This window comes from Urocampus carinirostris, chromosome 19 (assembly GCF_059441175.1).
Source record: "Urocampus carinirostris isolate Australia breed hairy pipefish chromosome 19, RoL_Ucar_1.0, whole genome shotgun sequence".
NCBI classification, from domain to species: Eukaryota; Metazoa; Chordata; class Actinopteri; order Syngnathiformes; family Syngnathidae; genus Urocampus; species Urocampus carinirostris.
Window position 1 is genome coordinate 4,262,241 of NC_142367.1, and position 13,273 is coordinate 4,275,513.

General features: G+C 40.6%; 1 protein-coding gene across 4 annotated transcripts in view; it reads left to right on the top strand.

Moving 5' to 3' along the window:
* The window catches only part of pald1a (phosphatase domain containing paladin 1a), a 148,004-nt gene that overhangs the window by 59,060 nt on the left and 75,671 nt on the right, over positions 1–13,273 (top strand). For all 4 annotated transcript variants that reach the window (XR_015848028.1, XR_015848029.1, XR_015848027.1 and 1 more), the window contains exons 15-18: positions 1,796–1,993; positions 3,016–3,156; positions 3,235–3,306; positions 5,807–5,947. Coding sequence is in view for 1 of the 4 variants with exons in the window: in XM_088323745.1 (XP_088179871.1) it covers positions 1,796–1,993; positions 3,016–3,156; positions 3,235–3,306; positions 5,807–5,947 (552 nt within the window). In the remaining 3 variants the exon portion in view is untranslated. The remainder of the gene's footprint in view (positions 1–1,795; positions 1,994–3,015; positions 3,157–3,234; positions 3,307–5,806; positions 5,948–13,273) is intronic.

A 13,273-nucleotide genomic window follows, 5' to 3' on the forward strand; every position in this document is an offset into this window, starting at 1 on the left:
CGTCTGTATGGCGATCTCAGAGCGTCCAACAGCGTCTGCTTCACAGGGAGAAATTTCTGGCCGTGATTCAGACGCAAACGGCTGTGTGACCGGGCCCTTACTGTTACAGGCACCCAAAAACCTCAAAATGTTGGGCAAAAGAATTGAAGAAAATTGATTCGGTCTGGTCACTTAGTTTTTCAAGGTTATGTTCTCCCAGTGGTTTTCCACGCTCCTTTTCGGTTTCACCACACAACACAGACGCTCCCCTACTTATGAACATTCGAGTTACTAACAACAGTACATACGAACATTTTTTTCGGGATGTCAAAAATCCCCGAACATTGCTGTGGGTTAGATTTTGTATTGTGCACCTTTCCACCGCTACCAGCATGTGGCGCTGTGACAGCTCACCCAGCATCCACCGGCATCCTCTTCCTGTCAGAGTCCCAGTTCATATGTAAACATACTGTACTGTATCTCCAGCGCGCAAAGAACTTCGACATTTTTATTGTTTAATAATCTCATGCATCCATTCAATATGGCTGGTATGAAGTGAAAAGAAGAGGCGAGCCGTTTCTTTTGATACGGTTAAGAAAATGGCTGGATCACTTTTTTTCGGCTACTTTTTACCACTGAGGAAGAAGTGCCCTAACTCTTTAAGCCCATCTTCCAAAAGTAAGTTAAACTTTACTTTATTTATCTTTATAGAACATATTATTTTATTAAATGTTTATTTTTTTGGTACAGAATAATACAGGTTACTTATACAAGCCTTAAACATACTTATATAAACCTTAAACATACAAACTATTGCACTGAAGCAACTTACGAACGGTCGTCCGGAACGTGTCCCGTTCTTAAGCAGGGGAGCGTCTCTACAGCAACATCTAGTGGTCAAATAACACACACTGACCCTTTAAATCCTAAAACACCTATTCCTCAAACAGCTATAAAATATATTTTGTGCCTAATTGCTAAATATTAGGCGAAACTTTATATAATTTCTCTTGCTTTAGTATTTTGTAAAAATGTATTCTCCAGTATGAGAATAATAATACTTAGAACAAAGTTATCTACCATGTGTCGTATCATTGTTCACTTCCATTTTTTCAAGTACTGTTTTCTTTTAGAATAAAACCCAAAATGTACTCACTTTTTTATGTTTCAGTAAAAGAACAAGTTAGAAATATACAAATTTTAAAATGTTAATTTATTTTTAGTTTATGTGTTCTCAATTTGCTAAAAAGAAAAATGCTGTGCCAATAGGGTTTGATTTGTTTTAGGTCTTTTTATTATTGATGAACATGGACCAATACCAGGAATGGGTGACATTGATATTACTGCACAAGGGATATTTTAAGCAATCCAAACTTTTGATGGTTAAGGTACAATCAATAACAAGCAGTTTGATAATGGGAAATCATATTCTTTCTTTAATGCAGTTCTAAAGAAATCACTATATTGGGGTTTAAATATATTTTATCATAAGTAGCTGTCGTTTTGGTGCAGAAGTGAAAAAGGAATTTTAGTATGTCCATATATGTTACCATGTTCTTTTCTTACTCATGAGTTAAATATTGATATCGGCCTGAACACAGTAAATGTTGTAATACACAATAATTGAACTCACAAAAATTACAAATCAATACAAAAACAACATATTTTTTTAAATAGTTAAACTTTCCCTAGATCTTCCATATTGTCTCAGCACATTTATCTTAGTTTTTAGACATGTTTAACTTATTTAAACACATAAACTTGCAATTATAGAGATTTCTTCTTCACTTGCGCTTGATTTTGTTTTCAACATTAGAAACTGGAAGTTTCACTAAAGGAGGAAATACTTCGATCCCAGAAGTGGCTGGAGGTTATTTTGGAGCAGGAAAAACAGATGAAAATGTTCAAGAGCGTTCTAACAGCACAGGAGATCTTGGCTCAGCACGAAAAGTCCACACCAGGCCTCGCCTACAAGCGTATCCCTCTGCCCGACTGTGCCGCACCCCGGGAGGAGGTAATCACCAACCTAAAAACTGCATTTTTTTCCCGCCAAAATGGTACTTAAAAAACATAGTCCAAAGATTTGCTTCCAATATAAGTTCTCAAGACAGCTTTCTGAATTGTAAACTCCTACTTCCCTACTAGGAAAGGTGCCACTTCTTTTACTGTCACTATTTAGAATCTCACATGCAAGAGTTTGTGCAATGAATAATTGTGAATGGCGAAGGATGGTTAAGAATGATTAATATTGACGCATATGACACTGTCTGGTCTCCCTGCTGATTAACAATTGCATGACACAGCAACTTTCCCCTTGTTGTGCTGTGAGCTTAATGTTTGGTGTCAGGTTGGGAAAAGAAAAAGGGAATACATTTTTGGGGCAATGTTAGTGTATTTTTTACTCTATCCACCTTCCGCTAGCTAGATAGCTAGACTTCGTATCTCAAAAACAGCTATTATATACATAGTCATCAATGCTCTGATGACCATTTGACAACCATTCCTCATTGGCATAGCAATAAAACACCTGTGGCAATTATACAGTCAACAGAGTTTAATGAAATGACTATACATTACAGTCTACATGTAAAGTTTTAATGCAGGTTAATAATCGTTAGAATAATGCAACTTAGTAAGATAGTCCATAAAAATTCTATAAAACCTATTCATTTTCCACAAACAAGACAGTAGAAATGCCAAATGTATCTCTGGAGATAATCTTAACCTAGTTGTTAGACTGGTCCAGGAGCAGGCTAGGTGTAGAAAATAAATTACGACAGTAACTGAGCCCATCTAAATTTAACCTCCTTTCTTGCAAGTTAGGCAAGATAATAAATAAATCAATGTTCTGTTGGATTGTTCTGTGTCAGATCCATATATTTTCACCCTTTTAACCATCGACCCATTTTCATGCCTTTTTAATGCATTCAATGCCACTTAAGTTACAACAGAGGGAGCCACAGTACCACGAGTGTTAGTACAAGCTTTGAAAAACTGATTCAAGCAACCCCCTAAAATAAAACCTTCTGCCCCTAGGATTTTGACAAGTTGCTGGAGGTAATGAAGAGCTCGCTGGCAGAGGACTCGAACTCGGCTTTCGTGTTAAACTGCTCTAACGGCAAAGGCAGAACCACCACAGCCATGGTGGTCTCCGTGCTCACGCTTTGGCACTTCAATGTATGACACGCCGTCCTTGCATTTCTGCATCAAAAAGGTGCAAATCAGACCGAAACTACAGTTCTTTGTGATCTGCAGGGCTTCCCAGAATTTGCCGAAGACGAGATAGTCAGTGTTCCCGATGCCAAGTACACAAAAGGGGAATTTAAGGTAAATTTCACAGTATTTTTTGCTTGAAATAATTAATGAGAGTGGATTAGTAAAAACATGTGTATTCTTAGGCACATTTTAACTTAAAGTTGTATAAAAATTCCAAATTACTAATCCAGTATTAAAAGAAATCTCTATTCATTGTTTTCCTCTGTTGTGCTCTGATCAGAACAATGTATCTTAAGACTGTCATAAGGTCCTTGAAGCAATGCAAATAGTGCGTGTTATGTACACATAGAGATGGATTTGGGTTTCCATGGAAACATTGAATGCCACCAGTCAGACTTTTGAACATTTTTAAGTGTTCCGTTGATGCAATATGTTCCAAAACACATGCAAGTTACTTCTGGTCTGGCGGGACTCAAGAACATTCATAATTTGGTAGTTGTCGGCAGGTGTAAGTCACCTACACATTAAAAATCATCTAATGGGTGATGACATCAGGATGATAAAAGGAAAACTGGTAACAGTAGAAGACAATAGTTTTGTCATTGTCGCCAGCAAGCCAATTCGCCCGGCTAACCTGGAGACTCTGAGAGTTGGCATCATCACCAAAACCAAGGATATACGCACCAAAGCCACATGACCAATTCAGAAAGACGTTTCTTACTTCAAAGAGGAAAGCTCAACGTCACTTAAAGTGATTTGAAGGAAATGAGCAGAAAAATGGAGGAGAGCGAGCATCGTAGATGAGAAACTCTTAGGCAAAATAGACTAAATTTTGCACAATCTTGAGATGTAAGAACACAATCACAACAAAAATGCAGACCTGGAGAAATGTTCAAGATTACATCCATGGTATTACGGAAGCAGCAGGAAACAGCATCATGAACTTTGCTGAAAATTTTTCAAAATCATCCTAACTCTGGCGGCATTGCAGATGAGTGGTTAGTGCGTCCAACCAAGGGTTCAGGGGTCCTGTGTTCAATTCCAGCTACGACCCTCTTCGTGGGGAGTTTGCATGTTCTCCCCGTGTCTGTGTGGGTTTCCTCCAAGCACTCCGGTTTCCTCCCACATACCTAAATGGTGGGTCCAAATGGTCCAAATTGTCCCTAGATGTGAATGTGCGTGTGAATTGTCTGTGTTGGGAATAATACAGACACATTCAACGCAGAAACTGGGTAATCGAACTAATCATTTTGTCTGTTGTTACAACACCGTTACTGTTACTGACAGTAAGGTAGGTTTTTGTGCCTGTTGACTTACGTTTTTGTGTTTATTTACGAACCTTTTGTGTGTTTATGTACATTTTTGTGTTTGTTTACTTACACATTTGAGCATGTTTATGTGCATGCTAATAGTTATTTTATTATATTGTTGACTGTTTATTTTTATTGCACTTCAAGTGTATGATAAATGTATTGCTGGTGAAGTTTAACCATTTTGATGAGGTTCTATAAAACAACTACTTCTCTGATCTTCTCCATTCAACTGACTCGAATACTGCTTAGAAATTTCGAATCTCTTTGACTTACAACCACTTATTTTTTAGGAAACAGAAATAGTTACTTTCCCTGTTATCTAGTTACTTTTACGATAAAGTACTTCTGTTACTAACTCAGTTACTTTTTGGAAGAAGTAGTGAGTAACTATAACTAATTACTTTTTTAAAGTAACGTGCCCAACAAAAGTGACTTGCAACTGGCTGCCCAATGCCCAAAGATGGCTGGGATGGGCTTAAGCACCCCGGCGACCCTTGTAAGGATACTGCTCACTCAATCCCAAACCACCACAAGGCTCCAGTCCACGATCAAAAGTTTAAAATGAAAGACCTTGTCCTTCTTAGAGCATGGAAAACAAAAGGAAATGCTATGCATATCTGAAATCTGAAATCTTTCTACAGTGTAGAAGTTTATTTTACTGTTTTTAGGGGGTTGTGCTCATTAATTCTTAAAAAAAGTACACAGTGACAGAACCATCCGGAGAATTATAACAATCTGTTTTTTGCAAAGTAGGTATTTATTTGCCTACGGAGATATACAGAGTGCCAAAGTATGGCACAAATACATGGGCGGCAGTAGCTCAGAAGGTAAAGCGCTCGTCACACATGCGTGGCCAATAACACTTCTAGTCGGGAGGAACTTATTCAATTGGGTGGGTGTCTAAATTTCAACTTTTCGGGCACTTTTTATACCACCTTTGATATCCCGAATGAGCTACAAAGAGATCCGCGATCTCCGTGGTCGGCAACCCCACTTACGAAGCGACGAAGACGTCGTCTTGGGATCAAGGGATCCCAGTTCGAATCCCGGCTCGTTCGTGTTACATGTTGAAGTGTCCTTGGGTAAGACACTGAACCCCTAATACCACCAATAAGCAGGTTAGCGCCTGACATGGCTGCAAGGCAGCTATTGGAAAATGTGGAGCACATTGTAAAGCCCTTTGGGAAGTCATTGACTTGAAAAGCGCTATATAAATGCAGATCATTTCATTAATTGGTCATGATAGGCCAAGACATTGGTAGCGTAACTGTTTTTTTTTTCTTTTTTCTTTTTTGCAGGTTGTAATGCAACTGGTGCGCCTGCTCCCTGATGGCCACCGGATGAAACGGGAAGTGGACATGGCCCTGGACACGGTCTCCGAAACAATGACCCCAATGCACTACCACCTAAGAGAGATCATTATCTGCACTTATAGACAGGTCAGCATCCTCCTCAAAGCTGTTGGCCTTTTAATGTATTCAACAGAAAATGCTGGATTGGGTGCTCAAAATTGTAGTCAACCTCAGGGGGCGACAAAGAGTTTGTTTTTGTCCAATTTTGTCCCACCTTAGCTTGTGGCCAGGGCAAATGAATGAGAGAAATGCAAGTACGGGCAACGAATCTTGGAAAATTTGATTATGATGTAACTCAATGGAAGCTGGTTGGAGGAGCAGCAGTCAAGGGAACCACTAAAGTAAATGAAAAGCTCTTTTTTTTTTAATTTCAGATGATTTTTATGTGTGTAAATTGTTTGTTGAAGGAGAACAAATTTAGTTTGTGACAGACAGAGGCTCTGCTTTATGCTATTTAGAGCAAACAATGCAATCATTGCGCCTCTGCACTCTTGTCAACTGTTCCCACAGGAGCCATTGACACCACCCCCACTCGGCTTGCTTATCAATGGGCTTTATTGTCTTTCGACAATCTTTCGGGTCCGTGTCTGGCACTGTGTGGAAAAGACTCCATTGCATCACTCTGAAAAGTTCAACTAGCCGCAACTTTTATGTGGAGATTTCTTCCGTACCGTAATTATCTCCCTCCACTTGTCCCACTCTCGCATTACTCGACCAAATCATGCTCTGCCCAGCTACCTTCGAAATATATTTCATAATGTTAATTAACACAAGAGAAGATTATTGAGGGGGGGAGTTTATTAGTCTGCACAGCTGCGGCAGAATAGCTAACTCAAACCATAGCAAAAACGTTTATATTTTTATGAATGCTCACTAGATCCCAAGAGTCAAGTCAAGTCATTTTTATTTGTATAGCCCTTAATCACAAAGAGTCTCAAAGGGCTGCATAGGTTATTGCACAGACTATTATTACACCATCCCGTGACCTGGAAACGACATGAGGGCAAGGAAAAACTCAAAAACCTCAACATGGAGAAACTTTGAGAAGGGACCGCACATGTGGTATCCCCCTTTCAGGATTACCAGGCAAAGGATGTTGCAATTACAAATAATAGAGATATTGTCCACAAAAATTATAGGTCATTCATATGCTATATGGTGTTGAAGTGTGTTTTAAGCTTAGATTTAAACATTTCCACTGAGGTTGCAGATCGGATCTCAGGGGGAAGAGCATTCCACAGCACCGGAGAACGTTCTTGAACCTGCGGAACATTTCTTGGCTCTTGGGATCACCAGTAGACTGGCGCTTTCAGAAGGAAGGCTTCGGACTGGAACATAGGGGGAAATAAGGTCTGAAATATATGAGGGAGCAAGTCCATATATGATTTTGTATAATACTAAGAGAACCTTGAAATCACATCTTAGGCTAACAGGGAGCCAATGCAGGTTCGCTAAAATCGGCGTGATGTGATTGGACTTTTTCGTCCTAGTTAAAAGCCTCACTGCAGCATTTTGTACTAGCTGAAGACTCTTGATTCTGGACTTCGGGAGACTGGAGGGTAGTGCATTACAGTAATCGAGACGGGAGGTAACAAACGCGTGAATTATAATCTCCACATCCGACTGAGACATCATAGGACGAATTTTAGCAATGTTGCGAAGATGGAAGAAAGCGGTTCTAGTAATTTTCTTCACATGAGTTTGAAAGGACAGATCGGGGTCTCATATGACAGCTAAATTTTTAACTGAGTCACTCTGTGTGATGTGACATTTGTCAATGTTCACAGCAGTTTTTGAGAAGTCACGGCATTTAGATGGACCAATAACTGACATTTCGGTCTTTGCAGAGTTAAGACGCAAGAAATTGAATGACATCCACTCTTTTATCTCAGTGAGGCAGGCCTCCAAATTTCCACAATTTAGTGTGGCAGATTCCTCCAACGGAAGATATAGTTGAGTGTCCTCTGCGTAGCAGTGGAAACTGATATTATACTTGCGAATAATATCACCTAATGGAAGCATGTAAATGCTGAAAAGAAGGGGGCCAAGTACTGAACCCTGCGGAACACCACAGGTAACACTAAAGGGCTCAGATGTCATTTCGCCATATTTAACACAGTGCGTCCTATCTGAGAGGTAAGATCTGAACCATGAGAGGGTGGTTTCTGAGAGACCAATCCATTTTTCCAACCGTTCTAGTAAGATATTATGGTCCACTGTGTCAAAAGTAGCACTAAGGTCCAGCAGCAGCAAAAGTGATGAAGCGCCAGAGTCCATTGCCAGTAGGAGATCATTGGTTACCTTAATCAGAGCTGTCTCAGTAGAGTGGTTAGCCCTGAATCCTGATTGCATTTATTCAAAAAGATTGTTCTTAGATATTAAATCATTCAGTTACTCAGCCACTACTTTTTTAAGTACTTTAGAAAGAAACGGTAAGTTTGACACAGGTCTATAGTTACATAAGCTTTCTGGATCAAGGTTGGGTCGTTTCAGTGTGGGTTTAACTTTAACTACACCTGAGGAGAGTGATATGTTTATAATATTTAGAACTGAAGGTCCAAGGACCCCAAAAAGACCTTTAACAAGCGAACCCGGAAGCGGGTCTAACAGGCAAGTCATCGGTTTGGCCGTATTCACCACCTGTTTAAGATTTTCAGATTCAGATTCAGATATACTTTATTGTCATTCGTGTACACGTGTATACAGAACGAAATGTCGATACATCTGACCCGCACAGTTTCCTTGAGCGTCAGCCGGGATAGATAAGATTAACCATGTCTTCGTCAGAATTTTAGCGCAGCAGTTCGTCATCTCGCGGTTCGATGTTACTTCCAGTTGTAAATGGTCCAGTTTATTGTCCAGAGAGCGAACGTTGGAGAGGAAAATGGATGGGAGAGGCGTGATGAAGGGTTTAGCCTTTAGCCTAGCGGTTAGCCCGGCCCGACAACCTCGCTTCCTCCTCCGGTCACACTGCTCTCTTGCCACTCTGCTTCGCTGCTTTGTAGGCCGCTGGGTCTTGTTGATGTAGCAGTCCGTGGCTAATAAACACTCCCGATTGGTCGTAGCACCGAGCGCTTGATGTCTGGATGATCGCATATCCAGCAAAAAAACTGCGATCGTATATTAATCTGCAGTTTGAGTTGACTTTGTGCGCCGTCAAAACTGAGTCGAAGACTGGGTTTTATGGCCGAAGTGTAAAAAACTGTAGCGAGCCGATGTAGCCGCAGCCGAACAGGCGCCACCATATTTAAGTGACAGTTCACTAAATCGGGACAAATTCCCTGGACAGCCACCATGTCGTGCATCTATAGATTTCAGCCCTTTAATATGTGATGTATTAACACTGTCTTTAGAAATTTCTTCCTGTATGCATTGAATCTTATTAAAGAAGACTATAATGTCATGGGCTGGATGGGTAGAACTATCTGGGATAATCTGTTGCCTTGTAAGCGATGCTACAGTGTCGAAAGGGATTTTGGGGTTGTTCTTTTGTGCGCAATCACCTTCGAAAGGTAGGCTGATTTTGCAGAGGCAAGAGCCGCTTTATACTTTTAACAAGCTGTCACACCAGGTTTGATGGAAAACCTCAAGCTTGGTAGCGCGCCATTTTCTTTCAGATTTCCTGCATTCTTGTTTAAGGGATCAAGTTTTATCAGTAAACCAAGGCGTGCGTCTTTTAGGTCGTGATTTAAGCCGTATGGGCGCTACTGAATTTTTTAGTACTACATTTAGTTAGCACCTCGAATGTAACTAAATTAAGATCCGAAATAACGGTAACACCGTCATGTTTGTGGTTTTAACTCCTCGAGTCAGAACCAAGTCTAGCGTGTTTCCATCTTTATGAGTTGGCAAATCAACCAGTTGATTAAAACCAAATGTATCAATTAGAGACCGAAACGCAACAGTAAGTAAACTGAGTGGGAAGTTCATATGAATGTTAAAGTCCCCCATAATTATTATTTTGTCTGCATAGGTAACTAGGTCAGACAAAAGTTCAGATAATTCATCTAAGAAAGCTGCGTATGGCCCTGGTGCGCAATAAATAGTTATGAAATGAAATGATCTGCATTTATATAGCGCTTTTCAAGTCAATGACTTCCCAAAGCGCTTTACAATGTGCTCCACATTCCCCAATAGCGGCCTTGTATTGCAGCCATGTAAGACGCTAACCTGCTTATTGGTGGTATTAGGGGTTCAGTTTCTTACCCAAGGACACTTCGACATGTAACACGAACGAGCCGGGATTCGAACTGGCATCCCTGGATCCCAAGACGACGTCTTCGTCGCTTCGCAAGTGGGGTTGCAGACCACGGAGATCGCGGATCTCTTTGTAGCTCATTCGGTATATGAAAGGTGGTATAAAAAGTGCCCGAAAAGTTGAAATTTAGACGCCCACCCAATTGAATAAGTTCCTCCCAACTAGAAGTGTTATTGGCCACGCATGTGTCCAAAAAAGAAAGCAAAAAAAGACAAGAAAACAGTAATAAATAGAAGATTAGCTGGAGAGCAACGAGCAGGAGCATCTTTGTGCGCCGCCATCTTGCTTCCGTCTCAAAGCCAGGAAGAGTTCCGCAGGTTCGAGAGCGTTCTCCATCCGGGCACCGGTGCTGTGGAATGCTCTTCCCCCTGAGATTCGATCTGCAACCTCAGTGGAAATGTTTAAATCTAAACTTAAAACACACTTCTACGCTATAGCTTATGAATAACCTATACCTTTTGTGGACAATATCTCTATTATTTGTAATTCCAACATCCTTTGCCCGGTAATCCTGAAAGGGGGATACCACATGTGCGGTCCCTTCTCAAGGTTTCTTCATTTTCCTGTTGAGGTTTTTGAGTTTTTCCTTGCCCTCAAGTCGTTTCCAGATCAGGGGATGCTGTAATAATAGTCTGAAATAATAGTCTGTGCAATAACCTGTGCAGCCCTTTGAGACTCTTTGTGATTAAGGGCTATACAAATAAAAATGACTTGACTTGACTCTTGGGATCTAGTGAGCATTCATAAAAATATAAACGTTTTTGCTATGGTTTGAGTTTGCTATTCTACCGCAGCTGTGCAGACTAATAAACTCCCCACCTCAATAATCTTCTCTTGTGTTAATTAACATTATGACTGTTTACTGGTGATCCTAAGAGCCAAGAAGTGTTCCGCAGGTTCGAGAGCGTTCTCTATCCAGGAACCGGTGCTGTGGAATGCTCTTCCCCCTGAGATCCGATCTGCAACCTCAGTGAAAATGTGGAAATCTAAGCTTAGAACACACTTCTACTCTATAGCATATGAATAACCAATATTTTTTGTTGACAATATCTCTGTATTATTTGTAATTGCAACATCCATTGCAGCCTGGTCATCCTGAAACGGGGATTACCACATTTGCGGTCCCTTCTCAAGGATTCTTCATTTTCCTCATGTTGAGGTTTTTGAGTTTTTCCTTGCCCTCATGTTGGTTTCAGATCAGGGGATGGTCTAATAATAGTCTGAAATAATAGTGTGTGTAAAAACCTGTGCAGTCCTTTGAGACTCTTTGTGATTTAGGGCTATACAAATAAAAATGACTTGACTATATACATTCGCGCGTATGTATGTGATATAATTGGTATGTTTTGCATAGCAACTACTCCAGCGGCCTTGTGCAAAGGCGGGCAAATGTACCGTTCTCAGGCCGTTCTCTCCTAATCATGCCAACTGGCAATCCGGGCTGTGCTCAACCTTATATCAATTGTGCTCACACCACCAATATAGTCCAGACTTTTAACACATGCATGGTTGTGCATGATACTTGTGGCGCTGGTTTGAGTGCTGCGTGAATTTAAAAGGCCACTTTCATGCGTCAGTATGTGATTTCAAAAATTAATGGAATAATTGATCGAGGGCAGGGAGGTGTATTTGCATTTTTGTGTCTCCCAACTGTGCCTAACTGGGAATTCTTACCGTGCTCACATTTATAGTGATTGTGCTCACACCACTCGACTTTCAACACAATCGTGGTTGGGCACAGTACTACAGCCATAGTGTTAATGGTTTCTTAATAATAAAAACTATTAAGATTGAACCCTCACTCGCTGTACTGAAACTACAATGTTGACTTAATTGTTCAAAACAATGGGATGAGTGTGAAAGTGTAATGCGTGTGCATGCAAGCATGATGGCTGCTGGTCATTGATAAGTTAATAATTTAGCAGACTCTCAAAATAAGGAGAGAATACATCAAATCATTTTAAACTTGAAAGGATAACAGGAGAGGAATGTCTAAAACCCGTCACTGTGCCAAATCCAAAATCTGTTCTAAAAGCCCTCCACTGAGCTCTTTTTATCAAATCTCCCAGGTTACAAAAAGCAGCTATGCCCTAAAGGGTGTGGTTATAAAAAAACATCACAATTATTGACCGATAGTGAACAGTGCGTAATAGTAAAAAACTAACAACATTGGGGTGTAATATTGAAATTAACAAACTGGCATCATATGCACTTTCATTTGCAGGTGTCCAATATTAAAAATAGAATAAACTTATCAGTCATATGGAGCCGCTCTGTCACAGCTGTATTCAAGTCTAAGAAAATAAAAGAAAAGCACAATGGAACCCTAATACAGGGAAATAAAAATACATAATAGATCAGATTTTTTAAAACTCATTCGACTACTATGGGCCTCAAAAAATAAATACATAGATTGATGATTTAATGATCTTGCGGTTGTTTGAACATCGTAATCTTGTTCAAGTTACAAAGGGTCTAATATCGTCATGTCGCCCACTCCTCTTGCGTTCCTATAAGACTGATGTATTAATCAACTGCCTGTGTATGTCAAAGGGATGGCCAAGGGGGCGTAGAGGTTTGACGGATGGAGCACATTTTAAAGACGCTTTTTGGGATTACAACAATTTAGAGCCCCAAGTATTTTTGGCTTGGACTTTATAACAGACACAAATGAACTACTAGAAATTAAACAGAACTTGAGATGAGGTTAGATTTATCTGGAGGCCACACGCTGGCAATGCCCCATCCCCCCATCTAACCTCCTCCACCCGCCTTCCTCTTTGCTTGAAAGCAGCAGGCCAGGTGATAAACAGTGCCAGATGTTTCAGGAAAAGGGAACATTTCAGCACCACTCGGTCGCTCTCATAGTGGAGCACCCCTACTCTTATTTCCTTAACCCTGACCCCCTCTTCTCCACTTCTCCTGTGGTTGGAAAATGGGTCTTCCATAGAAAAAAAAACATATTTACTATGAGACCCAAAAGTTTCAGTGACTTCCAGAGGGCCCTGCTAAAGACGGGGCAGTGGGGTTGTTTTAGGGCTGATGGTTTGTGACGTGTAAGGGGGGGTCATAGATACCTATACAGCAAGCCAGACATGACCCTAAGATGCAACATGCATCTTCTAGCTTTGCGGGCATAGAAGCAGGGAAGTCTC